Source organism: Ranitomeya imitator, chromosome 10, assembly GCF_032444005.1.
Source record: "Ranitomeya imitator isolate aRanImi1 chromosome 10, aRanImi1.pri, whole genome shotgun sequence".
NCBI classification, from domain to species: domain Eukaryota; kingdom Metazoa; phylum Chordata; class Amphibia; order Anura; family Dendrobatidae; genus Ranitomeya; species Ranitomeya imitator.
Genome location: NC_091291.1, coordinates 128,473,680 through 128,493,885, shown reverse-complemented (window position 1 = coordinate 128,493,885; position 20,206 = coordinate 128,473,680). Strand labels below are relative to the sequence as shown.

At 47.9% G+C, this 20,206-nt stretch overlaps 1 protein-coding gene across 1 annotated transcript in view; it reads right to left on the bottom strand.

Annotated features, from left to right (window-relative positions):
* The window catches only part of NOC2L (NOC2 like nucleolar associated transcriptional repressor), a 101,991-nt gene that overhangs the window by 58,326 nt on the left and 23,459 nt on the right, over window positions 1-20,206 (bottom strand). The window contains exons 2-10 of the mRNA XM_069741769.1: window positions 19,960-20,142; window positions 18,754-18,928; window positions 18,319-18,441; window positions 12,065-12,182; window positions 11,787-11,874; window positions 9,531-9,609; window positions 8,458-8,568; window positions 7,273-7,386; window positions 6,571-6,759 (exon numbers count right to left, since the gene is read on the bottom strand). Of these exons, the coding sequence (XP_069597870.1) occupies window positions 6,571-6,759; window positions 7,273-7,386; window positions 8,458-8,568; window positions 9,531-9,609; window positions 11,787-11,874; window positions 12,065-12,182; window positions 18,319-18,441; window positions 18,754-18,928; window positions 19,960-20,142 (1,180 nt within the window). The remainder of the gene's footprint in view (window positions 1-6,570; window positions 6,760-7,272; window positions 7,387-8,457; window positions 8,569-9,530; window positions 9,610-11,786; window positions 11,875-12,064; window positions 12,183-18,318; window positions 18,442-18,753; window positions 18,929-19,959; window positions 20,143-20,206) is intronic.

The following is a 20,206-nucleotide window of genomic DNA, read 5'->3' as shown; positions in this document are numbered from 1 at the left end:
AACACCCTCCCCCCACCACCACCACCAAAGAGTCTGCTCCAGCCTAACACCCCCCACCGGAGAGTCTGCCCCAACCTAACACCCCCCACCGGAGAGTCTGCCCCAACCTAACACCCCCCACCGGAGAGTCTGCCCCAGCCTAACATCCCCCCACCTCCACCACCGAAGAGTCTGCTCCAGCCTAACACCCCCCACCGGAGAGTCTGCCCCAACCTAACACCCTCCCCCCCCCACCACCACCAAAGAGTCTGCTCCAGCCTAACACCCCCCACCGGAGAGTCTGCCCCAACCTAACACCCCCCCACCTCCACCACCAAAGAGTCTGCTCCAGCCTAACACCCCCCACCGGAGAGTCTGCCCCAACCTAACACCCCCCCCACCTCCACCACCAAAGAGTCTGCTCCAGCCTAACACCCCCCCCACCTCCACCACCAAAGAGTCTGCCTCAACCTAACACCCCCCCCCACCTCCACCACCAAAAAGTCTGCCCCAACCTAACACCCCCCCCCACCTCCACCACCAAAGAGTCTGCCCCAACCTAACACCCCCCCCCACCTCCACCACCAAAGAGTCTGCCCCAACCTAACACCCCCCCCCACCTCCACCACCAAAGAGTCTGCCTCAACCTAACACCTCCCCTCCTCCACCACCACCATCACCACCGGAGAGTCTACCCCAACCTAACACCCCCCCCCTCCTCCACCACCACCACCACCGAAGAGTCTGCCCCAGCCTAATACCCCCCCACCGGAGAGTCTGCCCCAACCTAACACCCCCCACCAGAGAGTCTGCCCCAGCCTAACACCCCCCACCGGAGAGTCTGCCCCAACCTAACACCCCCCACCAGAGAGTCTGCCCCAACCTAACACCCCCCACCAGAGAGTCTGCCCCAGCCTAACACCCCCCACCAGAGAGTCTGCCCCAGCCTAAGACCCTCTTCACCGGAGAGTCTGCCCCAGCCTAAGACCCCCCTTCACCGGAGAGTCTGCCCCATAGGGATAAGCTTCTAACAGAGGTCATAGAGCCAGACAAGAGTGACAACATGAACACTAGGTTTCACAAGCTTCGTAAAGCAATCTGATGAGTCTGCAGGAACTAATCACCCTTAAACCTGAACGTAAAAGGGATTGGATACATATCCAGACGCCGCAAACAGCATTAAACCTAATTCCATTAAACGAGGGTAATGAAACAAACACCATCGCAAGTGTCTGCTGCCCGGATTAGGTAAATGAGCGGTCACTACCGCCAGATACCTGGGATTTAGAGACGGATGATACGACCCATTTCTACAAACACCGCCACTATTATAGGTTCGTTTCCCACACAGCGTATCCTCAGTAAATCAGAGAAAAAGCCCCAAAGATCTGTGCGCCACATTCTGAGTACGGACCGCTCGTGGGTCTCCTGATCCGAATGGGACAGCCCAATAATATATGCCTATGGTGCTGTCAGGTTTGGGTCAGGAGACCACGGCAGATTTGTGCATCATGGCCCGTAGTCGGCTCGTGAAACATGGATGTGCAAATCACGCCATAAAACTGATATTTTCGCAGCAAAAAAATAAATAAAAAATGAGCAGAATTTACGCACAGTTCACAATGCAAAGGGCGAGTAAATGGAGCTTCAAATCTGCAGCGCCAGGCGATGTTCTGTGCGTCATTTCTACGCAGTGCGTGAATGGCAATTCTGGAAATATCAACAGTGCTATACAGAGCGCAAATCTCCAGCTTATTCTCAAAACGGACATATACCCTAGCAACCAGGCAACCCCCACATGTACTTATGCTGGCTAACAGATGTAAATCATCCAGCTGCGGCAAAGAAAACCAAATCTCCGAGCACTAACGAGCGTGCTCAGGAAATCTCCAGTAACGAGTATATTCGCTCATCACTACACAAGACCAATCTAGGCTACCACCGAAAATACAGACAGCAGGTATCTCGGAATATATTATCCAAGATGTGAATTGCGCAAACACTCTGCGCAAACACTCTGCGCAAACACTCTGCGCAAACACTCTGCGCAAACACTCTGCGCAAACACTCTGCGCAAACACTCTGCGCAAACACTCTGCGCAAACACTCTGCGCAAACACTCTGCGCAAACACTCTGCGCAAACACTCTGCGCAAACGACATCTTGGGTTCTTTTGGAGCTCGGAAGACACTGCGTCAGGGTGCGGAGCAACAGTAAAAAAAAAAAAAAAACCGTGAATTCAGCTCAAACTGTTAAAGGGTTTTATTCACAAGGTGCTTTGTGGAGGATAAAATAAGACATCAGCGACACAGTTCACTTGACATATTAAACCGACAAATACTATATACAACTGTATTTAAAGGGAACCTGTCACCCCGAAAATCGCGGGTGAGGTAATCCCACCGGCATCAGGGGCTTATCTGCAGCATTCTGTAATGCTGTAGATAAGCCCCCGATGTTACCTGAAAAAGGAGAAAAAGAAGTTATATTATACTCACCCAGGGGCGGTCCCGCTGCTGGTCAGGTCGGATGGGCGTCTCTGGTCCGCTGCGGCGCCTCCCATCTTCATTACAAGACGTCCTCTTCTGATCTTCAGCCACGGCTCCGGCGCAGGCGTACTTTGCTCTGCCCTGTTGAGGGCAGAGGATAGTACTGCAGTGCGCAGGCGTCGGGCCTCTGACCTTTCCGGCGCCTGCGCACTGCAGTACTATCCTCTGCCCTCAAGAGGGCAGAGCAAAGTACGCCTGCGCCGGAGCCGTGGCTGAAGATCAGAAGAGGACGTCATGGAAAGAAGATGGGAGGCGCCGCAGCGGACCGGAGACGCCCATCCGACCTGACCAGCAGCGGGACCGCCCCTGGGTGAGTATAATATAACGTCTTTTTCTCCTTTTTCAGGTAGCATCGAGGGCTTATCTACAGCATTACAGAATGCTGCACATAAGCCCCTGATGCCGGTGGGATTACCTCACCCGCGATTTTCGGGGTGACAGCTTCCCTTTAAATATATAAAATTTAATTTTATCAGAATGCCAAAATTATTAAAAAGCACAAAGGAAAATAACTCAACAAAAGTAAAAGTTGACAGGAGGTGGGGTTGTCACATAATATCACAAATACTCAATGATTGTGAGTATCTATCCATTAGATAATACTGATATAATAAATCCTTGATAGCCAAAATAAATGAATATAAAAGTACTGAACGATGTCAAATACGTATAAACATGATTAGCATAATCTAATATTCATCATAAAGGCAAATTGAACCCAAGAATACAATGCACCAGTTTAGTCAGCATACATAAGGAGCTGGCAAGGTGCCCATCATCTGAGGCAGGCATAACATGATTATTTAGATAGGTCATTGTATAAATTGCCGTATTTACCCTAATCATTTGATGTATAAATATCCACAGTGAAAGGTTTGGCGAAACGCGCGTTGGAGCGAGAGTGCGGTTTGTGCATACCTGTCAGCTTCTCTTTTTTTCCTTATACGAGCACTTTACTCTGATAGATCATTGAGCACTTATCACTTTCTGGCACATGTCACCTTAAAGATCATACCACTAGATTTTATATATTGTTATGTGACCTCTCTGCTATTTATTATTTTTTTAGGCATTAAATGATTAGAGTAAATACGGTAATTTGTGATATTATGTGACAACCACACCTCCTGATAAAAAGCTCAACCAGAGTAAAATTTCCTTTGTGATTTCTAATTTTATTGATCAGATTGTTAAATAAAAAAAAAAAATATATACACAGTTGTGTATCGTATTTATAGGTTTAACCCCTTAATGACAGCAAATACGTCTTTTAACTGACCTGAGATATTAGAGAATAGCCTCCCCACACAGGTGACAATCCAGCAGCTGTCGGCTGCCCACTATAGCTGACAATCTGCTGTATCACCCACGAGCAGTGTTTGCACCGTCCAACTCTGTTTAACCCCTTAGATGCTGCCGTCAATAGTGACTACATCATATAAATGGTTAACAGAGTGTGGGGGCTTCTTTATCCCAATTGGTGCCCTCAGATCATGATTTTGTTGTCCTGATGTTTGCCATGGCAATTCACGACCAAATAGCGGCTTTAGAGTCTGTCGGCTGTTGTAACCTGTTTATAAGTTAGCGACATTTATGTGGTAAAAATGCACATTTTCATTTCTGTCATACCACTTTGCATTAATTCCTGTAAAGCACCTGAAGGGTTAATAAACTACCCGACTGCAGTTTTCGATATGTCTGGGGGTGCTGTTTTTAAAATGCTATCACTTTTGGGGGTTTCCCAATATATGAGACCCCTAAGGGCACTTCAAACATGGATAAGTCCCTAATAAAAAAAAAAATTTGTACATTTTCTTGAAAAAATGAAAAATTGCTGCTAGATTTTTAAACCTCCTAAAATGGTAACAAAATAAAACAACATTTTACAAATGGTGCTGATGGAAAGCCGACATGTGGAAAATGTTATTTATTAATATTTTGCTGTGATATGACTATCTAGATTAAAGGGATAATCATCTAAAGTTTAAAAATTGCTATTTTGTAACATTTTTCTAAAATTTCTGATTTTTTTCATAAACACAAAACATATCCACCTAAATTTACCATTATCATAAAGTATAATGTGTCCTGAAAAAAACGTTTCAAAATATCTGGGATGTGTTGAAGCGTTCCATTGTTATTACCACATAAAGGGACACTGGTCAGATTTTAAAAATTTGGCACTAAGGGGCTAATATTCCAAGTGTATACACAACGTTCCTTTACTTTATTGTTTGTGTGCAGCTCACATGACATGCGACATCAATGCGTTTCAGGCGACCTGACCATGGATAAGGGTACCAGGTCACCTGAAACGCGTCGATGTCGCACGCCATGTGAGCTGTATCGCTGAGGTCTTATTTTATCCTCTACAAAGCACATCGCAAACTCAGGGTCCATTTTTCTCGTAAGTGGAAAAAAATCGGAAGGGTGAATGAGCTCAGAGTAAGATTTAATGCCGACCCAGTATGGAAACATGGGACAAAGGTGTAGAGTAGACCTGTACTGCTCACGACTTGGACAAGAGCAGGAGGACTCTGCTGATTACCTTATGGCGTCCATGGCTCCGCTCCTGATTAGCCGGTCTGGCGTGACACTTGACATCTTGCGAGGCCGACTAATCAAAAAGAAGAGCCATGGATGCCAGAGGTGATACACCAGTCTCCGGTCCAGTGACCACAGATCGCCGATGGACTGGATCCTATGGATCGATTCATACCAATTCTAGACCTGGCAGAAATGCCCTAAAAAGCTCCACAGGCTGGCACACGTCTACGACGACCGTGTTACTCTATTATTTTACCAAAGAGTATAAGGCGAGTGCCTCTACCCCAACATGGAGAAGGGGAACCGGAGAGGTAATGAACGTTGATTGATTGCGAGTGGTAATTTGTGATGGACGCAAGTGATACAGCGAGGGTACAGCAGTTTCTGCCCTTACGCCATTTTCCCAGAGCGGCAGGTCTGCGCCTTCTTCAGGATTCATGTAGAATCTGTTCTATCAATCACCACAAGGGGGAGAGAAAGCGATCGTCATTCCTACCATGGGCCACCTCCAAAAGTCAATTCGCTCTCCACAAGTGGAAATAAAAATACAAATTTTTTGACAATCCCCAGCTTCCCTTCCTGATCAGCACTACTACAGAACGGACTGTAGGGGGCAGTGAGGCTGCACTAACAAAATGCAAACACCTTACCATCACACAGTGATAGGCACACAACACGGGCCGCAGAGGTGCAGGAGGGAGGAGTAAGGCATGACACTTAAGAACGAAGAAATAAAAACATATATATCCCGCTAACAGGGCGCCAAATGAAGCACTGCCTCTGCCACCCTAATAGACAAGGATGGCAGACCCAGGGACCTTCATTTGGCCACTGCAGATGGATGTTGACCTGGATCACACCTTCACCATGGCGTAATATTACTATTAATATGATAATAGCTCATCGTGCAATTAAAAAATATATATTATATATATATATATATATATATTTTTTTTTTTTTTATTAATAATAATAATAATAATAATAATAATAATAGAGAGAGATTATATATATATATATATATATATATATATATATATATATCTGGATATATACATACATATTCATACACACGCAGACACATATATACACACATATATATGAATACTCACATTTTTCTCTCATTTATTCTATCTATCCAGCTATAATTTACTGAGCAGCGCTACTATATAACGGACTGCAGGTGGCGCTGTGGCTGCACTTTAGCAGATTAACCATAGCCATGCTGGAGGCAGAGTGTGTGCGCTGTTAAGACGCATAATGTGTGCTAAGTTGTCAAACCACCATGATACGTCATAAAAACCTGAACCAATAAAACAAAAGGTAAGACATAAGCAAACTGGCCACAGCAACCAGTAAGGAGGTTTCTATAAGGGTGTGTTCACAACTTTTTTGGGAGCAGAATCTCTCCAAAGGAACACCAGTTTGGACTGGGGGAGGTCCTGCTCTGGAAGCTCAGGACAGCGGCTGCTCTGCAGGACGGGCGGCTGCCTACCTTCTTCTTGAGGGTCATGGCGCTGCGCAGGTGGATGGCCAGCTGCCGGATGTAGATGAAGATGTGCTGGTAGGAGCTCTGCACGTCCAGCGCGTACATCTCCGTCAGAGTTCTCTGCATGAAGTTGATCATCGGCAGGACATTGGGAGAAGTAAATTTCGAGTTCTTCACGTAGGCGATGTACATTTTCTGTGGTATAGAAACGTATACACTTGTTAATTTAGAAGAGGACGAGCTGCAACACGTGAGGGTTCTTCAATGTTTCCGAAAATACAATAGTTTGTTTCTTGGTTTTTAATACAATTGCAAAACAACAAAAAAACAAAGGACCCATTTGCCTTCTATAGTCTCTGTGTTGCACTGTCTACAGTTCGCTGCAGAATGAGCAAACTGAGGATCTGTACGAGAGCTAAAGAGTGGGATTATAAGTATTTTTGTCTCCGTGCCTCTCAGCTGAGTTATGAACGCACGACAGATGGGCTAAATTTTGAGGTGGAAATAAATCAGTTTAGAGGAGCTCATAAGGGTTATAACCTTTCCACCAAGCTCACTGATGGACTCTCTGTTCTATCATTCTGCAGTCAGTCAGCGCAGCACAGAAGCTATAGATGGCGGACAGGATCCCTTTACTGACAGCCAGAAGCCCCTACAGTAACTGGATCAATGGGTGAATGGCAGTGAGTAGGAAAGCCCAGGACTTACCTTCAGCACCGGGTTGAGGTACGAGTCTTTTCTGTATCTGCAGATCTTGTTCAGAACCAAAAATGCTAAAACTCTGACAGTTTCCTCTCCTGTAGACCACAGATGAATGGCTTTCTGCAGTAGGACGACATATTATAAATGACACACAACGCAATGCTTAATTCTGCATAAACATAAAGCGATGAGATAAGATAGCGCAAAATCTTCACTAAAATCTATGATGCCAGAAGGGAGAGAGAGGGGCGCCGCTGAGCCAGGGATTGTATTACAGCACGTCAACAAAAGGCCGGGAGCAGCAGTGGGGAGGCAGCGCTGCAGCAGTGGGGAGGCAGCGCTGCAGCAGTGGGGAGGCAGCGCTGCAGCAGGGGGGAGGCAGCGCTGCAGCAGGGGGGAGGCAGCGCTGCAGCAGTGGGGAGGCAGCGCTGCAGCAGTGGGGAGGCAGCGCTGCAGCAGGGGGGAGGCAGCGCTGCAGCAGTGGGGAGGCAGCGCTGCAGCAGTGGGGAGGCAGCGCTGCAGCAGGGGGGAGGCAGCGCTGCAGCAGTGGGGAGGCAGCGCTGCAGCAGTGGGGAGGCAGCGCTGCAGCAGTGGGGAGGCAGCGCTGCAGCAGTGGGGAGGCAGCGCTGCAGCAGTGGGGAGGCAGCGCTGCAGCAGTGGGGAGGCAGCGCTGCAGCAGTGGGGAGGCAGCGCTGCAGCAGTGGGGAGGCAGCGCTGCAGCAGTGGGGAGGCAGCGCTGCAGCAGTGGGGAGGCAGCGCTGCAGCAGTGGGGAGGCAGCGCTGCAGCAGTGGGGAGGCAGCGCTGCAGCAGTGGGGAGGCAGCGCTGCAGCAGTGGGGAGGCAGCGCTGCAGCAGTGGGGAGGCAGCGCTGCAGCAGTGGGGAGGCAGCGCTGCAGCAGTGGGGAGGCAGCGCTGCAGCAGTGGGGAGGCAGCGCTGCAGCAGTGGGGAGGCAGCGCTGCAGCAGTGGGGAGGCAGCGCTGCAGCAGTGGGGAGGCAGCGCTGCAGCAGGGGACCGGGAGCAGAGCTGATAGCAATTAGATGAAGATAAAAAATAAATAAAAGTGTAGTTGGAAACTGATTGCTACTTAAATGGGCAGCAATTGCAGGAACAACACATGATCTTTACAAATCCATAGCCTGTCGTACATTGCATGGAGAGGCCGGAACTCCAGAGGCAGAGAAGCTCTTACCTTAAGAAGTTGTTGTGTGTGTTTTGGAAAGCAGAGGTAAAAATGCACAGTGTTGTTAACGTGCTGGAGAACGGCGGCGCTGACTGTGGATTCGGTGAGGCAGTTAAGCAGCTGGAAAATAAACACAGTGTTTGCATATATCATTGGCGATGTCGACAGAGCAGCCTCTTCTCTTCCGCTCTGCTCTGTTGATGGTGTCACTGCTGATATGGTGATTGACAGACAGCTTCCTGACTCCTAACTGCTGTCAATCAGCATAACATGAGCAAGAGTGATGACTGAACAGGATTGGAAAAGGTGTTATCTGATCATGCTCAAGAGCTAATCGTGTGACTTTGGTGTGCTCGAATCCCCACACCTGCATGTCTCGCGGCTGTTCGACAGCCACAACACACGCAGGGGTTGCCTGTTTGTTAGGTAATCCCTGCATGTGTTGCGCCTGTCGAACAGCCGTGAGACATGCAGCCAAGGATACTCGAACAGGCTATTAAAGCTCACAGAAGACACTGTTAGCTACCGAGCATGCTCAGATAACACCTTATCCGAGCACACTCGCACATCATTAATCAGCAGCAATGCCGCATCCGCAGAGGAAGAACTGTCAGGAGTGGTCTGTAATCGCTGTGAACTGAAGGAAGATAGTTGGCAATTTCCTCCAAGTTCTTAGTCTGTTAGGGAAAAATAAGCCAAGTCCTGGATAACCCTTATAAGCAATGTTGCCTGTCAGCATAAAAGGACTGTTCAAACCAAGCACAGGCACTCCGTGCACCCTTGGCATCACCAGGTAGTTCAATGCACCTTACCTTGGACCTCCCCAGCCCATAGAGTCAGACTGTCCTAAAGATGGTGAACTTTAGCACTTTAATTTTGACACAAAAGATAGGAACTCTATCAACCCCAACTAATTCCGAAGACACACTTACAACGGGGCACATTAAAAAAAAATAATAAATAAAAAAAATAGATCACGTAAAACTCCATCTGAATGAGGTCTTACTTCTTTATCATTGTTAATCTTTTTATTTATTGCACAATGTGTAAACATCATAATTACGGTATAACCAGCCGGTTACCTGGATGACGGAGTTCAGATACATCTTTATGTCTAGACGAAGCTTTTTCCATAGGGCGCTGTCTGTCGGGTTCACCAGCCTAGAAATAATAAAAACACGTCCGTTGTATTTATACTTCTCCATATGACGTACAATAAAGCCGCTTTTAATATGCAAAATAATTTGCGAAAACGACAACATATTAGTGGGAGAATCAAACAAAAATCCATACGACAGTTTCATTTATCTGAATGGGACTTGCAGAAATCCATGCACCCGCCGCCAAAACAACCTCAGACGTACAGAACAGATTCAGCTCCAAAATGTGGCCACCTGTCAACTCACCCTCACTTTTTTTTTTGCACTTTTGGCTTTCCCTTTTCTAAAAAGAGCCATATAACCCTTTCGATCTTCCATCAGAGCAATCTTTTTTTTTTTTTAAATGACGTGGCACCCCCACTATTTTTGATAACCAGCCAAGTGAAAGCAGACAGCTGCGGACTGATATTTTCAGGCTGGGAAGGTCTATGGTTAATGGGCCCATCCCAACTTAAAAAATACCAGCGCGCAGCCACTCCAGAATTGGCGCATCAGAGATGAGCCAGTTCTGGCGCTTTCCCCAGCTCTTCATGATTGCCCTGGTGCGGTGGTAAAGGTAGTTGGGACAATTAGTCAAAAATCACAGCTGCCATAAGCCCCTGGGGCTAGTAACGGAGATGTCCATCAGACACCCCCATTACAAACCTGGTAATAAAAAAACGTTTAAAAAAAAAAACATTTGTTTGAGACTCGGAGGCTCCGATGAGAGTTGTCATTACCCAGCATCTGTGAATAGCAGTACCTTTACTGCTACTCAGTCGCCGGAGCCCAAAATCAAGGTACATGCACTATGACAGAACTTTGTTAAATTGGTAAATGAGGGATAGTGTGGGGGAAGTTTTTATTCAAATAAAGTGTTTTTTTTTTTTTTTTACCGGGTTAGTAATGAGGGTGTCTAACACCTCCATTACCAACCCCAGGGCTTGATGACAGATGTGTTATTGGGAAAATCACAACTGACATCACCTTTGTCTACCATTACCCCAACTGGAAGCGCACCAGGGCAATCGGAAAGAGTCAGGCATCTAATGTGATGCGCCATTTCTGGGATGGCTGTGGGCTGGCATTATTAGGCTGAGAAGGGCCCAATAACCATGGAACTTCTCAGGCTGATAATATTAGCCCCCAGCTGTCTGATTTACCTTGGCTGGTTTTAAACAATAGATGTGACTTCTTGATTGCTTGTTACAGCATTTTTATGGCTTTGCTGTATCCATAAATACAGCAAAGAGCAAAGAAATTGGGCGGAATGACTCAGTTTGCCATAAATCTTTATCCTCCTTCGGAATTACCACTATTATGGCTTCTCTCATGGAAGTCCCTCTACTCAGCCTCCTCCAAACCCATCCTTAATCTGGGCACTAACACTTCCTCCATACTTTTATAAGTTTCAGCAGGTAACCCGTCCACTCCTGGCGCCTTTCCGTTTGCCATTGACTGTAATGCCCGATAACTCCTCATCTGTAATGGGTGCCTCTTAACTTTCCCCATCATCATCATCATCACCCAACCTAAGCAACCCACGTCCCTCTAAAAAATACCAGTGTCTCCCACCGATCCATCCACCCGAGAGTATAGATCTGCATAAAAATCAGTGAAGACTTAAAATCTCTGGAGTCTCCGACACCTTTGTGCCACTCCCCAAAACCAGCGAATGGACAAACTAAGTAATCCTCTGGGCAGAAGCCACCAGCGACAGCATGTGGCCCACAGTCTCCCCCTACTGGTAATAAGCAAATCTCTGAAATTCCTGTTTCCTCTCTGTCCTTTCCAACAGAATTTTAACCATATGATGTCTTCTGAGCTTTCTGATTGACTAACTGCAAGCATGAAGCACCTTCTAATCGGAAGCCGTCTGCAGAATGGTCACGTCGCTCCTTTAAGCCACTCGGCATCTTTTGAAACCTGAAGTGGTTAAAAGACCCTCAAAAACATTGAGAATCTCAACGGCAAGTCGTTCTTACATAAAGATGCCGATGTTTGTTCTTCTGAGCGCTTTTTCAGGAAGGTTACGGAGCAGACCCACTTGAGGACGTGGTGTGCACATACACCAACCCCTGCCTTGTGTGGAGCAGAGCAAGCTCCCGAGACGGCTCCCGTACCAGCATCATTTCCAAGTCAAATGTATAAGTCATGAAGGGGGAAAGAATTAAACAAAAACACCATTTGAACGCTTACTTTGTTCCCTTCGCTGGCTTCAGCTGAAGCTTTTTCTCGAGGAGCACGAACAGGTCTTTAATGCAGAATGTGACCAGAGCATTGAACACTACGGAGAGGAAATACATTAGTCAATAGCCTGATAAAAGACCACCAAGTCAGGAGAAAGGCTCCAGGAGGTTCTTATAGGAGTTAGGAGACACATCCAAAAACTATGTGGACTCACTAATAAAAAGATCATTTCTATTTCTATGGATCCCAGGTATTCTACGCAAAGGGAAAAAAGTTCTGGTCCTCACCTGCGGTGTCGGCGACCTTGAATTTACTGGGATCACCGCCTTCTTCTCCTTGTGTGGTGGCCACAGCGGCTTTAAAAGCTTGGGCAATTTCATGAAAGAGTCTTGGCCGGAGATCAACCTGAACACAAACAAAAGTGATGGCTATAACTTCACAGAACTTGAGCATTATATTGTATTACTAAAAAAATAAAATCATGTTTCCTGTGGTCAGGGTATAATGAATCTGTCGACAGGGTCCCTCTAAAAAGTGGTGTAGTGAGGAGTGAACGTGCATGGATAGCATTAAGCTACTTACTGGTAGCGGCATTTTTCGGAGGCCCATGACAGCACACGAGAGAGGGGATCCGCCCTTAAGGAACAGGAAACCTACAGATACAAAAGGGCGGCACCTCTCCCCATGCATCAGTTGTATTTCAGAGCCTGAGAGGACTGCCGCGGTTAGTGGTACACAAATATACAATATATACATTATATACATTTGAAACAAAATAACCCATTATTGTAATAAGACACCATACGTGAGATTTACATATTACGCTATATACATATCAGGAAGTGCTACCCCCACGTGAATAGGGAGGGAACTAAGGGTGCTGTCATGGGCCTCCGAAAAATGCCGCTACCAGTAAGTAGCTTAATGCTTTATTCGGACTCCCATGACAGCACACGAGAGATTTACAGAGATGTAAGCTACCTTAGGGAGGGACTATAGATTGTAGCACCCTTAACCCAAAGGAAAGATCAGAGGAGGACCCCAAATCCAACCGATAGTGTTTAAAGAAAGTGGAAGGGGATGACCATGTGGCCGCCTTACATATCTGCTCCACTGACACTCCAGATCTTTCTGCCCAGGATGACGCCATGGCCCGGGTGGAATGTGCCTTTAGGTTCTGCGGAGCTGGCCCCCCACCTGCTGTATAAGCTAGAGAGATAGTTTCCCTAATCCATTTAGCCAGTAAATATTTTGATACTCTAAATCCTTTCTTTGGACCTTGGAAGGAAAGAAGCAGTGCCCCATCCTTCTTCCAATTATCAGTAGCTGAAATATACTGAAGAAGAGATCTCCTGACGTCTAACGTATGAAACTCCTGCTCTTTAGGATTAGAGGGATTAGGAATAAAGGACGGCAAAACTATCTCCTGTGATCTATGGAACCGTGTCGCCACCTTTGGCAGATATGCTGGGTCTGGTCTAAGGACTACTCTGTCTGACAAGATTTCAGTGTATGGAGGAGCTCTGGAAAGTGCCTGTATATCCCCTATCCTGCGAGCTGAGGTTATGGCGATCAGGAAGGCTGTCTTAAGTGTCAACATTTTGATCGAGGCCTCCTGCAGAGGTTCAAAGGGGGGTTTAGTTAGAGAGGACAGAACTAAATTTAAATCCCATGGAACTGTTCTGTCTTTATGCAGTGGTGTAGATCTACTAACTGCCTTCATAAACCTCGCTATCCAGTAGTTATTCGCTATATTACAGGAAAACAGGGCACCTAAAGCTGAGACCTGTACCCTAAGGGTACTAGGAGAGAGTTTCAACTCGAACCCCTTTTGTAGGAACTCTAGGATTTGTTGTACTGGCACCCCGTCTTGGATATTAAACTTTGAACAAGACAAGAACTTTCTCCAAGTCCTAGAGTAGATTTTCGTAGTTATTTGCTTTCTACTCTTTAGGAGCGTCTCCACCAAGTTTGGAGAGAAGCCTTTTCCCATTAATAGTGACCGTTCAAACACCATGCCGTCAAATGGAGCCCCGTCACTTGTGGATGGGAGATCGGTCCCTGCGAAAGCAAGTTCGGGATCTCTGGCAGTACCCAGGGGACCGCTTCAGACATTGTCTTGAGCCAGGCAAACCAGGTTCTTCTGGGCCAAAAGGGGGCGATAAGGATGACTTTCGCTCGATCCTCCCTGATTTTCCTCACCACTAGAGGTATCAGGTTCAGTGGTGGGAAAGCATAGGCTAGTGGAAAATCCCATTTTATGAGAAACGCGTCTACCGCCAGGGGATTCTCCCTGGGATTTAGGGAGCAAAAAAGTTTTACTTTTCTGTTGTTTCTGGTGGCGAATAGATCCACCACTGGTTGACCCCATCTGCGGACGACAAGATTGAAAATGTCCTCGTTGAGAGACCACTCTCCCTGTTTTAACACATTTCGGCTGAGGAAATCTGCTGCCACATTTTCTTTTCCTTTGATGTGAAGAGCTGTCAAAGATAGAAAATTGAGCTCTGCCACCTGGAACAACCGATCCGTGATCTGCATTAAAGTTTCGGAACGAGTTCCCCCTTGCCGGTTTATGTAAGCGACCGCCACTCTGTTGTCCGACAGAATTCTGACGTGCTGGCCCTGCAGATATACGAGGAATTTTTTAACAGCCAGTTCAACCGCCAACAACTCTCTTTGATTTGATGAAAATGTTGTGAAGGGTTCCCACTGTCCCTGGACCACCATGTCTCCCATATAGGCTCCCCACCCTGAAGAGCTGGCATCCGTGGTTATCACGTGGGTGACATCTATCATCCAGGGAACCCCTGCTGATAAATTTTGTTTATCTAGCCACCATCTAAGGGAATTCAATGTTATCGGCCTCAATGTCAATTTTCCATTCAATGCGCCTCCTAAGGCTCTGTCATGGAACAGGACTTCATTTTGTAGGGACCTGGTGTGGAACTGAGCCCACTTAACTGCTGGGATGCAAGATGTGAGTGACCCAAGTAGAGACATTGCTTGCCTAAGTGTCATGGAAGGTGTATTGATTGCTCTTAATACAAAACTCTGAATTTGGTCCATTTTCTCTATAGGGAGGAGACACTGCTGTGTCACTGAATTCAACATTAACCCCAGGAATTTTTGAACATTTAGGGGCTGTAATTTAGATTTTTCAAAGTTTATGATCCAACCCAACCGTTCTAGTTTGGTTTTAGCAATCTCCCATTGTGACAGACAATGATCTACCGAGTTACCTACAATGAGGAAATCGTCTAAGTAGGGGACTATAAGGATATTTGACTCTCTTAAATGCGCCATAACTTCCGCAATTATTTTAGTAAACACCCTAGGTGCCGAGGTGATCCCAAAGGGGAGCGCTCTGAATTGAAAATGTCGAATCCTACCCCCCATTAGTATCGCTACCCTCAGGTATCGTTGGAAATCAGCATGAATGGGTACATGATAGTAGGCATCTTTCAAATCTACTACTACCATGAAACAGTTGTTGAAAAGCATTTTTATTGCCGAATTGATGGACTCCATTTTGAAAGTATGTTTCACCAAAAACTTATTGAGACCCTTAAGATTTATAATGGTCCTGTAAGATTTATCAGGCTTCTGGATTAGGAACAGGGGAGAGTAAAACCCTTCCCCTGCATGAGAATACGGCACTTCTACCAAAACATTTTTGGAACAAAGAGTCCTCACTTCCTCTTCTAGGGCGAATTGTTCAGTGGGAGATGAGCGCCAGGGTGTTAACCTAAATTTGTCCTGTGGAATATGAACAAATTCCAGCTTGAGACCATGGGAAACAGTGTCTTTTATCCAAACGCTGTTTGTGATTTTCGACCACTCTGCCGAGAAATGCAATAGTCTCCCTCCCACTGGAATTGCCAGTCATTGGTCTTGTTTTTTATTTTCCGTCTGGTTACGGCGAAACATGAGACCTGTACCTCGCTTTCGCCTATCCTCCCATCTGGGACGATCTCTCCCTGGTGAAAAGGCTCGCTTTCCTCCCCGGTTGAACCTTCTTTTGTTGAAGGGACGACGGTATGGATTGAACAGGTTGGGAAACTTTTTCTTATCATCTCCTGCTTTCTCCAGGAGTTCATCCAGGGTAGGCCCAAATAAATATTCGCCTTTACAAGGGATAGCGCAGAGCTTCGCTTTTGCCTGCATATCCCCCGGCCAGCATTTCAGCCATAGGGCTCTCCTTGCAGCATTAGAAAGTCCTGCTGCTCTAGCTGCCAACTTTACGGAGTCAATTGAGGCGTCTGATAAAAAAGCCGCCCCCTCCTGGATTACAGGTAATGCTGAGAGAATGGACTCTCTAGAGGCCCCTTGTTTTAATTGGGTCTCCAACTGGTCCAGCCAGACCATCATTGACCTTGCCGTGCAGGTTGAAGCTACCGCAGGTCTTAAGGAGCCAGCTGCCATCTCCCAGGTTCCCTTCAGGAAGGTATCCACTTTCCTATCCAGGGGGTCTTTAAGTGTTCCCATATCTTCAAATGGGAGAGAAGATCGTTTAGCTACCTTGGCAATTGCTGCATCCAGCTTGGGTGCTTTCTCCCAGTTACCTACTGCTGGGTCATCAAAAGGGTATCGGCGTTTTTGCGCAGGTGGTAAGGAGCCTTTTCTCTCAGGTTTCCTCCATTCCCTATTAATAAGATCTTGTATTTTCTCATTTAAAGGAAACACTCTGCGCTTCTTTTGCTCCAATCCACTGAACATCATTTGTTCTTTGGATAGTTGAGGCTTGGGTTCCGATATACCCATTGTGCCTCTGACCGCCTTTACCAATTTGTCTATCCTTTCTAGGGGTAGGCAAAACCGAGCAGCGTCTTCTTCCGAAGAGGAGGATGATGCTGCTGAATTGTCTGATTCTTCGGACTTGTCCTTTTCCACAGACGAATCCGATGCCCACTCAGTTCTCTGCCTAGAACCTCCTGACTGTGAAAGGTTTTTAAAGGACTCTTTAACCTCCATTCTAATCATCTCCTTGAGACTGGCCGTAATAGAGGAGGATTCTTCGGCTACCTACGGGGATAAGTAAGGTAGACTAGAGTGTAAAATCTACATGCTATACCCCGTCCCCTCCTTCCAGAACCTCACCGTCTGCTGGATACAGGGGTCACATAGTTTTTTAGGGTGTGAGTCAGGCAAGGGAACCCCGCAGATGGCACATTCCCTATGCTTCGCCTTACTGACGTTTTTCCTTCCCTGCATAAAACACATGAGGGGAGACTAGTCACTAAGTGAACTTTCTCGAAGATCACTTACCAGTGGCTGCTCACACCCAGAAATACCGAAGCACGAGGGGGATCCTTTTTGACTGACCCTCCAGACCCCTGTCTGGAGGAGCTTCTGCGGCCCGAACCATCGCTTCTTTTTTCATGTTCCTTCTCCTTGGGTCTCTGGGATGCTTGTTCCAGCAGCACAACCTGCTGATCCTGATCTGAATCCATTTTCAGTAAATTGGAGCCAGAACCCGGGAACATGCTGCTGGAGCCGCCTTATAAGGCCCCTCCTTCGGTCAGCGCACCTTGCCCAGCTTGCTTGTTTAATTTTCCCGCCCCCCCGCAGCTGTGGGGAATCAATCATCGCTCCGGAGGGATTGCGGCATGATCTCCGGTGGGCGCCGCCATCTTGGAGCCCCCGCGCATGCGCAGGAGCTTACCGATCCGGAAGACGTCGCTGGCTCCGCCCCCCGACGTCACCACAGCTTACAGCGCTTCCTGTCAGCGCTGCAGCTCTCGTGGAACGCCGAGGCCGGCCAGCTACGATCCGATCGGCGCCCCCCAGATGCCGCCGCGCTCCCCCCTGCTCCAGAGAGACCCACAGCCCACGGGAAGGGCGACTTACCAGACGCTGGCCCCGGAGACCGGACACCCCCTGGCGACCGCTCCTCGCTGCCTAGTCACCGCCGTGCCGCCCTGCCAGGGCCACCGTGACTACTTCAGGTACCCGCACCGGCCGAAGTGGGAGACCCTCTCGCCACCAGAATCGGTCCGGCCGGCCTGGACTCCTGTAGTATCTATAGGCATCCAGTCCCTTCAGGAACAGGAAACCAACTGATGCATGGGGAGAGGTGCCGCCCTTTTGTATCTGTAGGTTTCCTGTTCCTTAAGGGCGGATCCCCTCTCTCGTGTGCTGTCATGGGAGTCCGAATAAAAGGTGTTATCTGAGCATGCTCGGGTGCTAACCGGGTGACTTCGGAATGCTCGAATATGTTCGAGTCCCCATGGTTGCATGTCTCGCAGCTGTTTGACAGCTGCAACACATACAGAGATTGCCTAACAAATAGACTATTCATGCATGTGTTGCAGCTGTCTAACAGCCGTGAGACATGCAGCCGCAAGGACTCGAATATACCAAAGTCACCCGGTTAGCTCCGGAGCATGGTCAGATAACACCTTATCCGAGCACATTGGCTCAACACTAGAGTTGTCTACTAGCATTAGCTGAAATCATTGTCCATGTAGATATAGTAGTTTTAACAATGAAGAAAAAGGTAAAGGTGTAATATACATAACTCATGTGAAAAGTTGCACACCTTGATTTCTGCTTTCCATGCTTGCACCATTTTCAAAGTAACGATGATCTGATCAAGTTTTTTCTTCTTCTTGTCATCATCGTTTTCTTCATCGCCATCTTCATCATCGTCATCACTTGCTTCCTAAAACAGAAAATAAGACTTGTATCCTTAAGAAGGCTGCAAACATGAGAGAGCATGAAAGCAAATTTAGCCACAACGCTTCTGCACCGAGATCTTCTAAAAATCTTGCAAAAACACCCCCAACATGCTGGGACATACCTTCTCCCCTACCATATAGTAATATCACTATAATACCAGAATTTGCGGGTTTGACTGATGCAACCCACCGATCACCTCCTGTCGAATGTGGTTATAAAATGCAGTTGGACACCAAAGGGGACGGGGTTTCCAAATATTTTGAATAAGGATGTTGGATTAAACCTCTGTACTAACCTCTAGGTGGTCAGGGAGCTGGTGAAGAGCCCCTTCTTCATCTGAAGAATCGGAGTCATCGAAGTTCAAGAGATTTTGGTCATTGTCTTTAAGGAATTTGTAAAACTCTGGGTCTTTTTCTTTAAGGCGAGAGAGTTGGTCCTTGTGCTCAGAAGCTTTGCCTTTCTTTAACTTCCTTTATAATAACAAAACAATTTTGTAGAGTTATTGTACAGATTCATATAAAATACGTTTTTTTCCAATATTTATTTACAACACAAAGACCAGCAGCAGAGGAAGACGGCCGAGCGGCAGCAGGGGGAAGTGGGCCATGCGGCAGGAGGAGCGGCAGCAGGGGGAAATGGGCCGTGCGGCAGGAGGAGCGGCAGCAGAGGGAAAGTGGGCCGTGCGGCAGGAGGAGCGGCAGCAGGGGAAGCTGACGGTGTGGCAGGAGGAGCGGCAGAGGGAAAGTGGGCCGTGCGGCAGGAGGAGCGGCAGCAGGGGGAAGAGGGCCGTGCGGCAGGAGGAGCGGCAGCAGGGGGAAGAGGGCCGTGCGGCAGGAGGAGCGGCAGCAGGGGGAAGAGGGCCGTGCGGCAGGAGGAGCGGCAGCAGGGGGAAGAGGGCCGTGCGGCAGGAGGAGCGGCAGCAGGGGGAAGAGGGCCGTGCGGCAGGAGGAGCGGCAGCAGGGGGAAGAGGGCCGTGCGGCAGGAGGAGCGGCAGCAGGGGGAAGAGGGCCGTGCGGCAGGAGGAGCGGCAGCAGGGGGAAGAGGGCCGTGCGGCAGGAGGAGCGGCAGCAGGGGGAAGAGGGCCGTGCGGCAGGAGGAGCGGCAGCAGGGGGAAGAGGGCCGTGCGGCAGGAGGAGCGGCAGCAGGGGGAAGAGGGCCGTGTGCCAGGAGGAGCTGCAGCAGGGGGAAGAGGGCAGTGTGCCAGGAGGAGCGGCAGCGGGGGGAAGAGGGCAGTGTGCCAGGAGGAACGGCAGCAGGGGGAAAAGGGCAGTGTGGCAGGAGGAGGGGCAGCAGGGGAAGCGGACAGTGCAGCAAGAGAGAGGTAAGAAATTATTTAGTTCTCACCATTCTGGGTATATATTTTCTTAAGCTTTATGGTCGGAGAGGGCAGCGCAACTTTACATTTTTACGTTCATATCAAACAGTACCACAATTAATATCTGACGACCTCCAGACGGCAGAACAGTGATCATAAGTAACATCTCGCTATATGAGCACTTACATCTTCCCATTGGTAGTCGCTGCGCCCTCCAATTCCGTCGTCTTCTTCTTCATCGTCTTCAGCTTTTTTACCTTCTTGCTTTTCGTCTCCTTCTTGGATACGTTGATCTCTTTCTCGGCAGAGTCATCGTCTGAATCAAAGCCGGTTGTCAGGAACTCATCGACACTCAGCTGAGCAAGTTTTCTAATTGGGAGAAGAAGAAAAAAAAAACGCAGAGTTCACCATCAGTAACAAGGTCAGCAGAGAG